The sequence below is a fragment of the Xenia sp. Carnegie-2017 genome, unplaced genomic scaffold (assembly GCF_021976095.1).
Source record: "Xenia sp. Carnegie-2017 unplaced genomic scaffold, XeniaSp_v1 HiC_scaffold_6, whole genome shotgun sequence".
NCBI lineage: Eukaryota > Metazoa > Cnidaria > Anthozoa > Malacalcyonacea > Xeniidae > Xenia > Xenia sp. Carnegie-2017.
Window position 1 is genome coordinate 586,433 of NW_025813526.1, and position 18,823 is coordinate 605,255.

The 18,823-nt window shown below is 34.7% G+C and overlaps 2 protein-coding genes across 4 annotated transcripts in view; both read right to left on the reverse strand.

The window, feature by feature from the left end:
• Window positions 1–18,823, reverse strand: part of LOC124456754 (transient receptor potential cation channel subfamily A member 1-like) — an 82,049-nt gene that overhangs the window by 61,438 nt on the left and 1,788 nt on the right. For 2 of the 3 annotated variants that reach the window (XM_047007101.1, XM_047007100.1), the window contains exons 2-3: window positions 8,858–9,059; window positions 530–1,057 (exon numbers count right to left, since the gene is read on the reverse strand). In XM_047007101.1, the coding sequence (XP_046863057.1) occupies window positions 530–1,057; window positions 8,858–9,059 (730 nt within the window). Of the gene's footprint in view, window positions 1–529; window positions 1,058–8,853; window positions 9,060–18,823 lie in introns of those variants that run through there. The other variant, XM_047007102.1, reaches the window with a different exon arrangement.
• Window positions 12,352–13,607, reverse strand: LOC124456756 (protein ALP1-like). Its single transcript, XM_047007103.1, has one exon. The coding sequence runs from the start codon at window positions 13,529–13,531 to the stop codon at window positions 12,647–12,649; it is 885 nt and encodes a 294-aa protein (XP_046863059.1). The 5' UTR covers window positions 13,532–13,607; the 3' UTR covers window positions 12,352–12,646.

Here is an 18,823-nt window from a genome sequence, read left to right on the forward strand (position 1 = left end):
TTTAGTTGTTTTCAATGGTATGGTAATTTTTCTACTTCCTGAACACTGCCCTGCCACTTGACGGCAATATGCCCTGCAAAAACACTGTTTTAGCAATTGGGGTCACACACCCCAACAGTTATGCCCCTGAGCGCGTTAGTGAAAATTAGGAGTTGTATTGCAATGAAGTTTTTTTTTCGGTGGTGGCATGTTTTTCGGAGTTCAAAGCACTTGTTGAGATGCAAATAGATAAATAAAGTTACTAAAATGCATTGAAATAATCTGTAAATGCAGTGTAAATATGCATTCCCAATTTTAACTAATAATTTTGTCATATCTGAACTGCTTTGCGGAGGAAAAATTTCCTAGTGCTAAAAATTTTTCCTGGTAACATATGGTAGCATGTGAAAAAACTTTTTTGTACTTTATATTTGTTTCCATACACTCTTTTACAATGTTTTAATTCGTGCCAATCACGACGTCAACTTTTAATATTTGAAAAGAGAAGGCCAGCCTATTACTAGCAACGGTAATGATCTTGCTTACTTACCAACACTGGTCATTTTCTGCACGAGCTGAATGTTTCCTGTAGTGACAGCTTGATATAACGGAGAAGTGTTATTACAGTCGATTGAATCTATGTAGGCTCCACATTCGACCATTTTCATGGGAATATCTATGTTGCAGCAATAGCTATATATGTTTTTCATAAGTGGTGTTCTCTTTTTATCATCCTTTGCATTTATTAAATTATTAAAGACCGAGCATTTGCTGAGTAAAACCAATATTTTTAAAGGATCTGTTGCAAATCTCATTGCATGTAATAAATTTTGCCTTTCTTGACCAATGCGGAATGGGTATACAAGTAAGGAATCGTATTCATTATTGTCCAATTTATTTGATCGCTGCAACACTTTGAATGTTTTTTTTAAATCTTCAAAAAGATTGAGGAGAAACTTAAAGCACTCGAGGTCGCGATGCATAGCAAATTCTATTAGATGAGTATCCGCGAACTTGCGCACATTGGTCAATTTACCACATATTAGAAGCATTTTGCACTTTTCGTACTTGCTTGAACCTAAAACATAAAAATGTAATGTTTGGTAATAGTACGATAATTCTTTATAGCTGACGAGAGACAGAGAGGCAGCACACTATTCTCGACAGCGAATTCACTCGATGAACTCCTTTTACTCGACCTATACATTGGTGAAATCTTGATTTGGCGTTTGTCTTTTAAAGATTTTTCCCAGGCATGACGTCACAATTTAGAAGATTTTTTAATGTAGGGAGTGGATAATAAAAATGTTAAGTTTCGCACGCATGTTTTTTTATGTTGATAAACATTTGCAACGAGCAGAAGAAATTTTGCGAAGCATACCTAATATTAGCAGTAGTATGTTTTTTAACGGCTACCGATTTGCGTCAACGCGATTTACTCGGTTCGTGTTATTATCGGCTGTTTTAATGGTACGAATATTTTATTGACCATATCCCACATGGTGGACTAAAGTACATTTTATAATAATAGCAATAATATGACTTTATCAACGGTTGCTGATTTATATCAAGGTGATTCACTCGGTAAAAAACGCAATGTGCTTTCATATTATCATTGGAACTTTTAACGTTATTTTATTGACCGCATGGTGGGCAAGTGTACATTTAATGTGTTATTACGAGTAGATAATAAATAAATAAAAGCTCTCGATAGTGACTTTACATTCCCAGAGCCAAGAATGGTTTCATGTAGTATATGTATGTATGTGTAATGTGATGACCTAGAAAAAGTACCGAACTGATAGTTGTAGTAGAGCCTGTTATGGAAGAGTGTATATCAATTTGATATCAATATGACTTTGGAATAGACTGACATACATATCATAATTATACAACTATAAATATTTTGGCTTTATAGCTACTGGACCACAACGTCCACAAGACTCTTAGAAGAATTATAAATTTTACCAGGATAACTCAACTAATGAACTAACAGGGAAGTTTTGCTTTGACATGTTAAACTCGTTAAATCATCACTTGTTGCTCAGTTCATTTGTAGAAGAAAATTTTGTTCGATTTATCCGTGAAGGACGATTTTACTCTTGACAAAGCGTTTGGACGACAAATAACGATATAGTATTTATCTAATAAAAACGGTTTTCGTTCAAAATAGCAATGAATTTAATGTTAAATTTGCGAGGACGTCTCTATAATCGTCGCAAGTAGAGCACCGGAAGCGGATATACTTTTGCTCGCTCCAGCTTGCCGTCGGATTTCCGAGCGCGTGACATGCACTTATATAGCATTGCATTTTAATATTTTAAGGAACAAACATTACAGTTTGCAAAAGACATGGACTCCACTAGGTCCCATTCCCCTTTGCTTAACGTAATGTGTAATCAGTCCTATACAACCAGTATATACAACTAATCAATTCCATGCCCATAATCACTGTATGTTAATGTAGGTAAATAGAATGTTAATGCTGTCATGAATAATGACCGCAAAATGAAATGTACCATTCATGTTTGCATGTGTATAAAAGTGATTTCTTGCTGAAAACAACTGAGTAACATGAATCCAGATGAAATCAAATAACATACTTACACACAAACACTGGGAGACGGAGAGATACATATATGACATCATATAATTGTTGGTGTTAATGGATGTGTTGATCTTGTGCTGGTTGGCAACAAATTGAACAAAATGTAGAAAACATCCTTTAAGCTCCAGTTAATATGATTTAATTGGATTGGTTATTGGTTAAGTTCTAACTTCCTTGTCAACTGCAACATACACATGTAAAGATAAATGATTTAAATGAAACAATTGCTTTGCTACCGCTTGCCTTTAGCATGCAAATTTTGTAAAATGAAATTTGGAAAACTGCTTGTCCAATTATTCCCAATTCAGCATTTGCATATTATGCATACATACAGTGTTACTTCTTGCATGTTCTTCTATAAATTGACTAAGTTATATGAGAATTTGAAAAGAAAAGGTGATACAATTATGTTATCTATATTAAGTGACAAATATACAAAATATTGCAGTTTGTTGCTTATCATATCAATCGTATGTTTTAAAATTACTGTGCTTTTGTCCATTTGGCATTGTGTCGTTTATAACAGATGATAAATGTTGGAAAACACCCAATAGTAATTTGCAAATGGCATTTTTCGCCTTCTCGATGCCAGAGGCAGCAAATACGTTGCGATAGTAACTCCTAGTCTTATACTATATAAACAACATCTAATAATTTAATTTCGTATGAAATAAAAATTTTGTATCGTGGACTTTATAAAATTGAGAAAATTATGTCCCAGAATATTTTAGAAGGAAAAATTGATATTCTTAAAAACTATTGACATTCTTGGCAAAAACAATGCGACAATATACGATGGCTTTATGAGCACAGCTCAAATAATATTCAAAATTATTATAATTTTGGGATGACTACAACGTTTCTTCATGAACTTAGTATTTTTAAAAGTAAAAAAACTTATTTTCTGACTACTGCGATTCGACTGCAAACGACTGATCTTACACTTGTATTTCATTTTGTGCATATTTAATTGCAGACCGGACAAAATTCCTAAAACGTTTACTATTTATTGAAACGAAAGAATTTTTTTAAAAACTTGGAAATTCGTGGATTTCTATATGATTTCTATGATGCTATGAAACGGAATTTGCTTATCGCTAACTCTGATTTTTCGTTTGAGGTGGACTATATGGCATTAATATTATTGATATGAAATATCTGCAGATATCAAGTATTTGTGCTTTTTAAACAACGATTTAACAATTTTATATGACGTACTTCTTAATTTGATGTAGATGGTTTATTAAAAAGAACACGATCACAAGCATCTTTTTTAGTCTATAATGTAGACAGTATGTCTGCTTTTTCTCCTCTATTCTTGCAAAGTTTTCTTGTTTTCATTTTACTGCGTGTAGGGCATTTAGTCATGTTATTTCATAAAAAATAAAACATGTGATATGTATTATTATTCAAGTAGAAATGACCATGTAATAAAGAGCAAGTTATAATTTATATTAGACTTTAGAATTTAATTGCAACTGTGTGTGTGTTTTGCAAGATGCGAAACACGATGAAAGACGTCAAATTAAAGCGTACAGCAGAGGCGTACGTTGTTTACAAAGTGACAAAAATTCAGAGTATGTCTTGATATAATGGCAAAAGAAAAATAATAACTCGAATGGATGGATTGATTGAAATTCGGCAGACTACTCAAACGTATCCTAAATGAAAATAGAACTATTAGGTTAGTGCTCTTTACTTAAAACAGTTCTTTTCAGAACTGACAAGTTATTATATTACTTTAACCATTCACTATGGTATTTACTATCTTTAGAACTATTTTCAAATGAAAATTTACAATCTACCGATATTTATAATGCCAAGAAAGAGTGTACTTCATCTCCAAAAGGGGAGATGACACTCAAAACAAGGATTATTAAAAACATAATCCTTTTGTCGGCAGAGGACGGAATGGGTTAACTTAATTAAAACAGCCTCCATGACGCATAACTGAAAGAATAAACGGCATTTCTTAATGATTCTAAAATTGTCGTCTGGATAAGAATCAGCACAATGGAAGTCACATGAAACTGAATTATTTTTATTACAATCACGTGGTGGTTGTTGTCTTGGGGGGACCGCTCCGTTTCTGATTGAAGTTGGTACATGCTGTTCGATCCTATCACCCAACCTTTGAGACGTTCTGCCTACACAGCGAGCATCACACTCACATTTATATTCATAAATTACATTGCTTAAAATTTGTGCCGGTAGAGATTTTATTTTTTGGGGGGGGGGTGATAGAATTGTTCTTTTCGAAAATATAAAGATAACATTGCTCGCAAAAAACAAATTTTCCGTAATATTCTTAGTTTCCTATTCAATATCATCAGAAGCCTTACCCATCCATGGAAGTTTGATAAATACAGTGCACTTGGCTGATCCAAAAAGCCTGTTCTGCTCATTTTTTTTGGATGAGAAAAGTTTATCACAAATTTTTTCCGTATATCCATTTGAGTGAAATATATTTTTCAATGAGTTGAGATCACCCTAAATGAACTCCTCTTATGACAGTCTAAGTGTTCGCTTAAAGACTTTACTAAACAAATCTTTTTTCTGTGTGAAGCGTGTGTACAAACCCGTAAAAGTTGCCTTGCGATGAATGCTTGTAAGGAATTGAGCATTTCGTTTATGGACAAGAACATCCAAAAACGCTAACTGACAATTTGATTCATGTTCAGACGTATAATTTAAAGAAGGGTGATAAGAACAGAGTTTATGTAAAAATAATTGGCGATTTTCGTCGTTACGAAAAAGGAAAAAGGTGTTGTCAACGTAACGTTTGTACCACAGCACGTCTGGAGGCTCAAAAGGGGCAAACATCTTACACTCATAATAGCCTACGAAAATATTAGCAAACTGGTCCAAGAGGAGAACCCATAGCCTCCCCATCAATTTTTTTGCACGTAATATCATTAAAACTAAACTAAACTCTTCTAGTAGCCGCCTACATCAATTCTCTAAAAGCCTCCTCGGACATGTGTGAAACAGCAATGTTCGAGTGCAAAAAGATTATCAACACAGTTTTCGATGGTTTCTTCTAAGGGCACAATTGTAAAAAGACTGGTTACATCAAAAGAGCACATTGTCATATTAGGATGAGCAGAAATATCTAGTTGTTTGAGTTGATTATTGAAAGTAAATGAGTCTTTTAAAGCGTGGAGTGAGAACTTCTTTAAAACAGGTGAAAGTACAACTGACAGTTGTTTAGCCAACTCATGATGAGCTGAGTTAATCATGGCAAGAATTGGTCGGAGTGGAGCGCCCTCTTTGTGGATTCTGGGTAATCCATTCATAATCGGTCTTTCTGCATCGGTTGGCCGAACTAAATTACAAAAATTCTCACTGATTTGATTTGACTTTCTTAACTCTAAGAGAAGTGTTTGTAATCTTCTTTCTATTGAAGAGGTTTTGTCACAATCTGGCAAGTTTCCAAGCGTGCAAAATTTTTTCTTGTCGTTTAAAATGTTTAACATTTTGCTATTATAGTCCTCCCTATCTAAAATCACTACACCAGAGCCTTTGTCTGGTTTGAAAATTACAATATCCTTATTCTTCTTCAAATTAGAAAGCGCAACCATATGTTCTTTCAATAAAGAAAATTCTTTGGAATCAAACCTTACACTATGAATTAGTGTGCGCAAGGCTTTACAGTTTGCTCATAAAGCCAGGCACTACTTTTATATCGCGAAAATTTCCAAAAACAATATAAAGGAAATGCTGCTGCTGGTTTTCCAAAAAGGGCAAACTTATCGCCAGTGAAGATTTCATCGAGACAAAAAACTTGTAATTCACGTGTTGGAACTGTTTTCCCAAAGGCCTGATTTAAGTTTAATCATTTCAATTAAGAGATGGCTCCCTAATGTTATTCTTTAGAAAAAAGATACTGCACAATTAAGGTCTAATAATGTTAAACCAATCAGCACTATTGTTGACATTTTTGTGTTATTAGCCAATCACAATGCGTCAATAGACTATAAACCAATAAACCATAAACCATAAACAATAGACCATAAACATAGACAATAGACAATAGACCATAAACAAAACAAAGCACTTTGTTTAACGAAGTTGTTGCAATTCGTTATTGATTTTTTTGAAAAAATAACGTTTGCATATGATAAAGTTAGTATTTTTTTCAACTTTGGAATGGAGAGTTTTTTGATTTTTCCTAGATCGCAAAATATTTAAGCTAAAAATACGCTATCTTTTCGCGTGTCAATTATTACCTCCTGTCAAGTACAGAACGTTCATTACATTGTAACTGATAGGAATTAGGAACTTGTCGTGTTCTACAAATAAATATAACCATTTGGGAAAATTTCGACTTTAGCAAATATAATAACGATTTTCTTTTAATTTAAAAGTAATTTGGAGACAAAGAAGCGCTTTGTATAAACGTCGGAATTGGGTAACAAATTTTGTAAATTTATGCATATTTTCGGAGATCGTCATTCTGTGATGTATTGACAAATTTTAAAGGCTGTTCATCTTCACTGAACATTGTTTGTTGTTAAAAATGAAACTTAACAGATGAAATAATAACTTGAGGAGCAGAAGACTTATCAAACTGATAAAAGCATTGTGAGATTGTATATCGACCACAACACTTTCAACATAAGAAGAGTTCTCTTATGGGTGATTTGTGTCTGATATACCTTTTGGGCTACTGGGCTATTATGTGTATGTCATGATGTATCAAATCTATCAAGGTTTCCTTTAAACTCAAAACCCTGATTATTGATACCAAATTGTTTCAAAATCTTAAAGAGTTGAAAATTACTCACTTTATCTAGTCTATTAACGCATTCTGATTGGCGAATAACACAAAAATGTCATTAAAAGCGCTGATTAGTTTAACATTATTGGACGTTGTTTACTGCACAACCTTTTATTCTTTACAATGTCCACTTAAATAGAGCAACATCTGACAGTCAAAAATAGAAAGTTGGCAAATCGCATCGTCTTTCATTTTAGTTAAAAACCAATTTTTTGCTGCCAGCATATGTTTTGCTTAGGTCACATAACATAACGCTGCAACAAATTTAAAATTATGCAAACAAAACTCTGGAACTTCAACTCTACAAGCATAATAATTTGTCATCATATCTTGGAAGTTGAGCTTGGGCGTTGTAGATGACTTGCTAATACTTACAAAACTCGTTAAAAATAAAGCATGGGCGCGAGCACGATTAGACAACATTTACACTACACTGGATCGAAAAAGTGACGACAAAATTTGACTGCGTTCAAACTGAAACGTTTAAATTCCGCTACAGTTTGGCGGGCGTTTACACATAATCGTTCTTTGCCGCTAAAATTCGTTAGTTGTTTGTAAAAGATGGTGCCGTTTCTTGTTTGCATATTAATCGAAGTTTATATCTTAAAGATGGATTTCAAAATAGCAAATACCATGGTGAATGGTGATAATAACAATGTAATAGTTATTAAAAGAACTGTTTTAACCAGAGCACTAACCAAACAATTCAAAGGAACCGTTATTTACAGCTAGAAAGAGACACTATGCATTTTGGCAGACAACTCGTCAGGTGTCAACGTCTGCTAAATGAGAACCTCCAAATCATGCTATATTTATAATGTTACAAAAGGTCAATGTCATCCCTGTTTCCCTATTTTTAGAGATGACACTTAAAACAGAGACAGATTAAACACGTAATCCTTTTGTCGGCAAAGGATAACGGTTCCTTTGAATTGTTGGGTTAGTGTTCTGGTTAAAACAGTTCTTTTAACAACTATTACATTGTTATTATCACCATTCACCATCGTATTTGCTATTTTGAAATCCATTTTTAAGTTTGTCACCACGAAAAAGTCTCTGTTACATTATTTAAGTTTATATCTCTTGACATAAGTCTTAAAAAACATTGATTTTTAATAATTACAACGGAATCAGTCATTAAAAGCTTTCCAAAACATAAAATGATCACAATTTTCAATTATGCGACACAATGTATTACGAATTAAAGAGAACTGGTATCTAAAGTGTAGTGAAATACTAACAATTTCCTGTTTAAACGACAGTGCGTAGCGCTCCGTTTTCGTTCGACCACGTTTCGAAAGTGTGGTCATATCGCTCAAGAAAAGTGACGTTTTGAAACAATTCTGCTCAGGTGCAGTATAAACGCAAGTAGTGTAAACGTAGTCGTTAGCATGTATAACTGTAAGTACACTCAAAACTATACTATTACCTATACTAATCGTCTTCATAATTCAAATTACAGCCTTAGGAATTTATGAAAATGTACTTACATAATCTTTCAAATAAGGTACTTAAGCTTCTCACGTCCTTTCTTGTTATTGCTTGAATGAGCATTTGATGCTTTTTATTATTTTCAGAAAAATTTCGCTTTAAATCGTTTTCTGTTATTGGAAATACTTTGGCGATGTCAGGCAAAGAAGGATGCATCAAAAGAGCATCTTCATTTTCCTTTTTCCCACTGGCTTTTTCTTTCTGTCAAAAAGTTTGTATGGATGAGTGTATTGTGTCAATCTCTATATATTAAAGAAGAAAAAAACTCTAATGCCAAAAATACTTAGCTACAGTAGACAGGACGTATATCTTGAAATTATTTAAAATCGATTTTCCAGGTATGGAGCATGGGTTTTGTGATGGAATATGGTTCTGTTATCAGGCATAATATCTAAGGCGTAATTTCGTACGGTGCAAGCCTCAAGTAGGGGTGTTATTTTTCCGTTAAAGATTTTCCCGAATTTCCCAAGTTAGCATTAAAGTAAATAAACGAAATTTTCATCAAGCTGTAAAGTGTTCTTTTTAAAATATTAGCAAAATTTGTAATATATATAAATTGAAAGAAAACAGCTGCATGTTGTAACTGGAGTGGCAATTCTGATATTAAGAAGTTCTCAGAAAATGTTTGCAACATTTTCCCAAAATTTCTGTCTACTAAAAATCTCCATCGTTCTTTCCATATATTATATAACTGTTTTGTTGAAATACTCAAAGACAGTTTAAAGGACAAAGTAGTAAAAAGTAAAAAAAAAGAGTGCTGAGCAGTTTTTAGAGAAGAGTTGAGACAGGCTCTAAGTGGCCAAGATCTGCTTCCTAGTTACGTATTACCGCAGTAAATGTGATCAAGTAAACAGACTTAAAATTACCCAGTGTAAGTTTTCTTGTGAAAACAGGACTTACAACCATTCATGTTTTCGCATTTTAGACACCGCCAACTCACCTTTTTCTCTTAAACTGAAAGAAGCGCTATACATTCAAAAACTCAAACCAGACCTCAACAAACAAATATACCACATTAATACAATATTTAACCTGTAATATAATATCCAACACTAATTTTGTAATTTAATACACTTAACGATAGTCACATACACATATATATATATATCATGTAAATATCATAATCACCTTCACTCGATGTACTGAAGATGGCATAAGCATGCTGAAACATGTTTACGATAAAAAAACTCGTCGTTCATTTAAAATGTCTGATATCCATCGTGCTTTTAAGAAATTATGTAAATATGTAAATATGCTATGGTATTTTATAATATCATTGAGCTTAATAAATAGTGTAATTATTTCTATTATACATGGTTGTCATTGTAAATTTTTTTAAAATTCTGTTTTAAATAGTGTTAGAAATGTCTAGAATAGTTCACGGAAGTAGTCCTTTACTCTTTTGAAACACACAGGTTTATTTTACTAAGGTATTTTATGTATACATTTACTAAGGTATTTTATGTATACAACTATTGCATACAAATGCACATCATGCTAGGTATTGATATTACTAAATTAACAGTCATAATTTCTACAAGCCAAGACATATGAGAGTGATTTCTTGTTTACAGTGCAACTTCTTGTTTGTCATTACATTTGTTACAATTTGGTTTTTTCATTATACAGCATTTTTAGTTATTATCTGTCCTTTGCATGGTTGATAGTTTGAAATTTTGACTAATTAAAAAAAATGAGTAAATCATGTTAAATTTAATTTAACTTTGTTTCTTGTGTGGAATATGATGAGTTTGAGCATGATATACTTGATCAGTCAGATGACGATAGGGATTTGAAAGAAATTGATAAAAAGAGAAAAAAAGAGATCTGGCCGTAAGTCGACTTGGAACCCTGATGATGTAAATGATTTAGTTGACATAGTTGTGAACAGTGATTATTACAAAAGAAAACTTATATTCCCAATACCAAGTGCCAACGAAATAGTGAGATTTATGGGGAAATTTTATCAGAACTGAAAAAGAGAGCTTTAGCAAGAGGTAGCGAGTTAAAGTTCAGTGTAAAATAGTTACGTACAAAATTCAAGAAATGTGTTACTGACTGTAAACATTCTGCGCTTAAAATTAAAAATGCATCTAGAATCAAACGTTTTCAAGAGAGTCATGGCCTTGGGGACTGGTTTAAAGCATTGTATCCTGTAGTAAAGATCAGAGATTCTTGTAATCCAGATCTGGCCATAGAGCCAGATACTTTTGGAGCATCGCCATGTCCGTCTAATTCTGAAGCTTACGATGATGATGAAAGGTTAAGATCTTTGGAAGAAAAAAATGATGGTAGGCTTTTTGTTCCTTTCAAAAAAACAAAAAGATGCACTACAAAGCAGAAGCTTGAGGATGCTGTGGTGGAAGTAGTAGGACTCATTAAAGAAACCATACGCAAAGATTCATCAAAAGAAATGTTTAACTTCTTGCGAGAGGAGATGCACAAATCACTGGAACACGAATTGAAACTGATTCAGCTGTTGAACACATGTGCTGCTGATAATTGTCAACATCAGCAGTCAAGCAAATCAAATCCTCTCTCTGGTAGTACATCATGCGTGTGTCAGTAGATTCTATCAATGAAAAGGGCCTGATGTATCAGCCTAGAAAAAGCTCACGCTACCCTGCACTCTACATCACTGATGCAGATTTTGCTGATGATATTGCATTGTTGTCTGACAATCTCCAAGGTGCCCAAGCCCTGCTTTCTTCTCTTGAGTCAGCAGCCAACTGTGCAGGTCTTCATCTCAATGAAACCAAGACTGAATTTATGCCAGTTAACATCAGAAGATCAAAACACTGTCAGAAAATATTCTGAAATGTGTTGAAGACTACAAGTATCTAGGATCACACATGAAGAACTCAGAGAAAGGCTTAAACATCAGAAAAGATATGTCATGGACTGCCTGCAACAAATTAGATAAGATCTGGAAATCCAACCTTGATCGGATATTTAAAATCCAAATTTTTGAGATCTTGTTGAGCTCATCTTATTGTACGGTTCTGAGACCTGCACTCTTTCAACCAAACAACAGCAGCGTTTAGATGGATGTTATACACGTCTCTTAAGAAGAGTCCTCAATATCTCTTGGCAAAACCACCCAACTTTAGAAAAAATATATGGAGACCTACCAAGAGTATCAAACCTAGTTTGTAAGAGACGTGTTCAGTTCGCAGGCCATTGTGCACGAGCAACTGATGAACTAGTGTCATTTGTACTTTGGAGACACCCATCATCTGAGAATAGATCACGTAAGTTAACCTTTCCAGATAGAGTAAGACGAGACACAACAATTCCTAAGGAAAATCTGTTAGCAGCTATGAAATATAGAGAATACTGGAAAGGTGTGGTGAGTTCAATCTCGGCGGAGGCCACAAGATGATGATGATATCAATGCCATTTCAATTCTAGTGTCAAAGACATTTTCGTTTTTTATTTGTCAATTGCAGTTTGTATGGTATTGGTATTTAAAAATCATTAATAGTTAAACAAGTTTATAAAAGCATTGTATCTTTTATTGTCATAAATGCATTAGTCTTGGATAATACATAAAATGGTTTCAAAACAAAATGTATAGGTTGTCAAAAGATGCAATAGCTCAAATCACCACTACACATCAAGTTGTCTTCATGTTTATTGATATCCAATAGGATACCAATTGTGTCATCTCATTAACTAACATCAAATAATATATAGCATACAAGCATACAAAACACTCTAATATGTTAATAAAGTTCACCAATTTGTGAAAGTCTTCCACTCATGAAACATGCTGCTTCAGTATTAAGTCAACAAACTTTTCCAGTCTCCTTTTCTGTCCACAATTTATCAGATAGTGCATTTCTAATTTTCTTCGCTTCTTTTGAAACATCTGTGGTTTTTTGACATTTTCTCATTTGCAACAGTTTTCGTACTTCTTCTCTGTCTCTTCTTTTATTGTTGTCATGGTTAAATGTCAGGTTAAGCTTTTTAGAAATTGTATCTCCTCGCATGATACAAATACTGTGAAGAACCATGCATGCAAAAACCGAAATGCGAACATGGTCCATGTTGCCTTCATTTTTCCTTAAGAGTACTCGCCATCGCCCCAGTTGCCCAAAAGCATATTCTGTTACCATTCGTGCTCTACTTAGTCTGTAGTTAAAGAATTTTTGTATGTGACTTAGTACAGCATTTGAGTATGGTTTCATTAACCAGTTACGAAGTGGAAAGGCTGAGTCAGCCAATATTAATGGTAGTATTTCTAATTTGTCAACATGTTTGTGCATGCTTGGTAACATGCCTTCTTGAATTGAATTCCACAAGTTTGTAGACTGGGAGATGATGGCATCATGGGAATTCCCAGGAAAACCGCAGCTACCCCACACAAATTGGTAGTTAGCATCGACCAAGGCCATTAAAACAATTGAATAAAAATTCTTGTAGTTATGATATTCGTTGAACGCTTGAAGACCACCGGGGGTGGGACATTTCATAGGAATATGACAACCATTCAAAACAGCCCAGCTACATGGAAATTGCCATAATTCTTCCATGTCCACGATTTTTTTCTCTAAATCAGTCTGACATTTCGGCATGTTTTTTGAAATTGTTTCATTCCATAAGTATTCAACGAGAAGTTGACATAACTTCTGCATAATGGTGCTCACCGTTGATACTCCTCTTCCTGCCATTTCAGCGATGGTGTAAAAGTAATTTCCTCGTCCCAATATGTAAAGGCATATACCAAGTCTTTCCTCCGGAGAAATAGGTTCCTCTGTGACAGTTTGCTTTTGAATTATAGGTCGAATACGACTTAAAATAAAAAGAAAGGTTCCTGGAGACACACGAAATGTTTTTTAATCGAAGATCAGAATAAATACTCCAAACTTTCTTTCACCAGCCGGAATTTCTATCTTGTTTTCGATAAGATCGATAAGGAGGGCTACGTATGAAGGCATTTTTTTGACCAATTAACAGTAGGAAAACATGGGAAATTTGCAGAAGCCGCCATCTCGTTTCTAATAGTTTATTTGCTGTAACATGCATCAATATTTGCCTTCTCCTATTAACACTAATCATATTTGAAATGCATAAACTCAACATTTTTCTGTCCGCCATTTTAGGAAATTAGGACAAGAAAATGAATAAACTATGAAAAAGTGGAAGCATAATTATAATAAGTGCGACTATTAAATTAGACGTCTGAATCAAACTACACATAAAACTATTTTAGTCGACTAAAACTCAGATTCGATTCGGCGCATATAAAATGCGACGTTTGAACCGGGCCTTACATGTTAAACATTCTAAAGTGGACAGGAAAACTTCTCGACGTTTCTGCGTAAGGGTGAATTACAGTTTAAACATGTATATTACTAACTACTTAAGTGAAAAACCCCTTTAGTATGAAAACCCATCACATCACTAATGCTCATATTGAATATAAATAGCTTTAAATTTTTTTTTTTGAACACCTTACTATTTGCAACTGCAAGTCAACTGCTCCTTTATTATTAAAATAATCAGCAAATTGTTTACGAACCCACTTAGCTTCTGTACCATAGTTATTTGATGCACCAACATCTCTAATGTCACCCTATCCATTCATACAATTTGCATCTTGTCGCCACTCACCAGGTTAAACTCATTATCCATTTGCCCATCTTGATCAGCAAATGATGGTGGGTGGTATAGATTTGGATTATCATCTTCATTTTTGCTCATAAGGAAGCTATGCAATGCCGCAACAGCTTTAGTTATGGCAATCACATTATCAACTTTGGCAACTATAGCCTATGAAACACACGAAACCGTTTGGCACGTATACCAAAAGCATTTTCGATGACACGTCTGGCTCTGCTTAGCCTGTAATTGAAAATTAGTTTCCTCTCAGACAGGTTTGAAAAAGGATAGGGCTTCATCATGTAACGTTTTAGGCCAAATGCATCATCCCCTACAAATATGTGGGGTAGTAATTTCGTTGAATGGGTAATCTTGCCATCTGTGGGCATGTTGAGAAGCTTGTTTTCAATAGCATAGCCAAGATTGCTGTTAGCATACACCCTGCCATACTGCCATCACTTTGCCGCCTACTATCACCAATATCAAGCAGTGTGCATTTATCACTAACTTCCAACAAAACAATGCTGAGTCTTTTTGTAATTAAAAAAACTTGATGCCTGTCCAGCATGAGCAAACATCTGCACATGCTTTCCATCAAATTCTCGCAGCATATTAGGAAAGTTCTATCGATCTTCAAAATATTTGGATACTTTTTCCAGTCACTTTCAGTGCAAGGTGTTTTTCATGAACCCCATTTCCTTTAGTTTGTCCCAAAGTGCGTTTCATGCTCCGTAGATAATTCGGCCAACAGTCGTTGAGCTCGTTCTATAATTGGCAGGGATAGTTGTATGATCATTCCTAGTTGCCATATATCGCAGAGTGACTAAAAGTCTTTGATCTACACTTATTAGTTCTCGCATTTTCGTCTCTTTCTTTCTTATCATCTGGGTAATATACCCCAGCAAGGTCTCAAAAGTGTCAGGTAACATCCTGAAATATCTGAAAAACATTTCATGATAGTAAAATTGCAAGTCTTTAACCAGCAAATTGTACTCTCCTTTCTCATTTATTTCCTCGTACAGTTTACGCATCCAGAATCGTGGTCGTTTTCGCTTTGTTTTCATGGATCTTACTCAACATGCATGAAGTAGAATCAAATGCCTTCGAAGATGTGAATAACGCATTAATGTTTCATTGACATCCGCTATTTTCTCAATTTCACATTGCAATTTGCAATCGTCTTTAACGATTTTGTTGACGATTTTATTTCCTACTGCGAATGTGGCGCAGCGAAATTTTTAGACGATCGTCATAAAAATCGTCTAGTGGGGATCCGCCTTTTGTATGTCAAATATTGCTTTAATGATGTAATATTACATGATTAAAAACTCGTGCTTATGTTCATTAGAAAACATAGTGTAATTCAGTCTGATTAGGGCTATCCTATGAATGCTAAAGTAAATGTTTTGAACCCGGGAGTATCGTTACACGTTTGTAAATGTAGATCGTCCAAGCTGGTATAGTCCTGGGAAGGACTGTTTTTGTTGATGTTGACTGACGTTTGGACAACCTTAGCGGTAGTCACCTTCATAGTCAAATAAGGACTAAACATCAGGTTAGCCGTATTTGTTATCTGCTCCTTACGTCATTATATTGTGTGAACAGGAAATGTGTATTGTCATTGTGAATTATTGTGAAGTGTAATGTTTTAGTTGATCGTTTGTTTGTATTTTGAATAAGTCGTTTGTAGGGTGCCGGTAATTGCTGTGATCTGTTGAGGGGGGTTTGTTCCAAATTGGTAAACCAACTTTCTCATGTAAGCCGTTGTCTATAATCAGTACTGTAAGTAATGCATTTTGCCGAGTCCCAGTCAATGTTGTGCTTTGTGATTCGGTGATGTTCGGCAATAGCTTTGTCCTGTTTCTCTGTAGTTCTTTTGTGTTCAGTAGGTCTTATGTTTAAGTTCCTGCCAGTTTCTCTTATATAGGAGGCGTGGCAGACGGAGCAGTTTATTTTGTAAACTACACCCTGTCACTCGTTGGGTTATTCTTTGTCCTTTATGTTCGTTAGTACTTGTAGTAACGTGGTGATTGATGTGCGACACGTATGTTGTATGGTCGTCAGATACGCGAGAAACTCTCAGACGCACCTTTAATGTAAGGTATCGTTGCTGTTGTCACTGAGTTGTTCGTTTCGTAGGGTTTTGGGTTTGTAATTGTTGCGTTTGATAAAGTCAGAGTTATAGTTGTATTTGTCAAAAACACGTTTGAGATAGTTGTTTTCGTTGTATAGAGCGTCAGGTGAATCACATATGATTTGTGCACGTCTCGTTAATGTTCTGATTGTGGTGGCTTTGTGTGATGTAGGGTTGTAAGATGATTGGTCTAGTAGTGGGTCAATGTGTGTTGGTTTGCGATAAACTGTGGTTCGTAGTTTTTGATTGTCTTGTTTTACCAAACAGTTGAGGAAAGGAAGAGTTCCGTTTTCTACGACATCGTTGGTAAATTGTGTGTGTTGTATAATTTAGGATATTTCATTTATATTTTTTATTGCATGCCAGATTTTATAAGTTCCCATGCAGAGTTTATGTGTGCCAAAATTATAATTAAAAATTAGGGTGTATATACTTAACACTTCCTAAGTATTTTCTCTCTTAATTAATTCATGTTGTAGTAGTGCACGTAAGTCACGAAATGTAAACATATAAATAGACTCAAATTTGTAATAGTCGAAAAGATTGTGTAGATTGTTCATTGCTAATAAACTCCATAAAACAAACCGAATCAGAGTGCAGATCAATTTTCTGGACGAACTCAGTGAATTCTGCGACAGTTCTGTTTGTTGATGTGTGTGTGAAAGTCATCAATCTCGTCTGCATGTAGTGCTGTGATTGTGTCATCTACGTAGCGGAAGCAAAAAGGTAGTGCATGTTTGTAAGTCGTGAGCACCCGTTCGTCTATAGATTGCATTACAATTTCAGCAACTAAAGCAGAAACGGGTGAGCCCATTGCTGTTCCATGTAATTCTTTGAAGTGTGTACCTTTGTACTCGAAGTAAGTCGAGGTGAGGCAGAGCTCCAGTAACCTCATAATGTCTTCTGTCGGTAATGGCAGTACGTCCGTAGTGTTTGTATTGAGGGTTTTTGTACAAGTTTGTAAATGTAGATCGTCCAGGTTTTTGTACAAGTAAGTGCTAGATTTAGTGGAATACTGGTGAACAGTGATTTCACATCAAAAGACACTAGTATATAGTTGTCCAGTATTTGTATAGTGCTCAATTTTTTAATGAAATTTTCAGTGGATTATAGCTTGTGTTTTGATTTGCTTGTAAGTGGTTGCAGTATGTCAGTCAAGTACTTTGAGAGCTCGTAAGTAGGCGAACCACAGAATGATACAATTGTGATTTGTGGAATAGATATTTGTGGTTTGAGAAGTTTTTGTAGTCCGTATAGTCTGGGTGGTCCTGGTACTGAACATCTAAGTCGATAGTGAATACGTTCAGATATAATGTTAGATTTTCTCATAGAGAAGATCTTGCTGTTAAGTTTGCGTACTAGTGATGGTGTTGGGTCTCATTTGAGTTGTTCGTACGTTTATCTGTGGTTAACAAGGGTGTCCATTTTGTCGAAGTAATCATTCCTGTCCATGACTACAGTCACGCGTCATTTGTCTGCTGGTAAAATGACGATGTTGTTGTCGTGTTTTAGTCGTTTGAGTTCTTGTTGCTCAGCCTTTGTCAAGTTGTTGTTACGTATAGAGGACGATTGTAAAGCGGAGGCTACCCTGCTTCTGAACTCGTCTTTGGTTGTCTTTGACAAGTCTCTTTGATACGCTAGGACAGCCTCGATACTTGAGACAGTCGGGATTCGTCTATGTATGATGAAATGTTTTAGTTCGTAAGATAGTAGTCGTGTTTCAGTTTCCTCTAATGAGCGGGAAGAAATATTCCTCACCCAGTTATCGTTATGTTTATGTCTTTTGTTTGTTTTGACGTCCAAAGCCTATTTACTGAACACATAATCATACTGAAGACAGTATAAAGAACAAAAGAACACGCAACTGTCGACAACAAAAGAGTGAGAAATTAAGAAATGTTCTTGTCGGGGTGAAATTGTAGTTTTTGGTAAATTTTTTCGCTACCTCTATATGTTTTCGTTCAGCTCAAAGCATTGAACATTCATAAAGTTTCCGCAATAAGACATTAATATTATTTTTTTCGCACTCTTGCTTTACGACTTAATTCTATGTGAGTTTGTTAATTTAAGTATAGGCATAAGTGAGTGTGAAATTGTTGAAACTCAAAAACTTGCAATAGATTCACATTAATAAGCAGAGAATTGATAGCTATACTATATTAATAAAAATCATAATTTAATGCAGTCAAACCTGTATTAAGCGGATACCCTCGGGGAGTGGACTGGT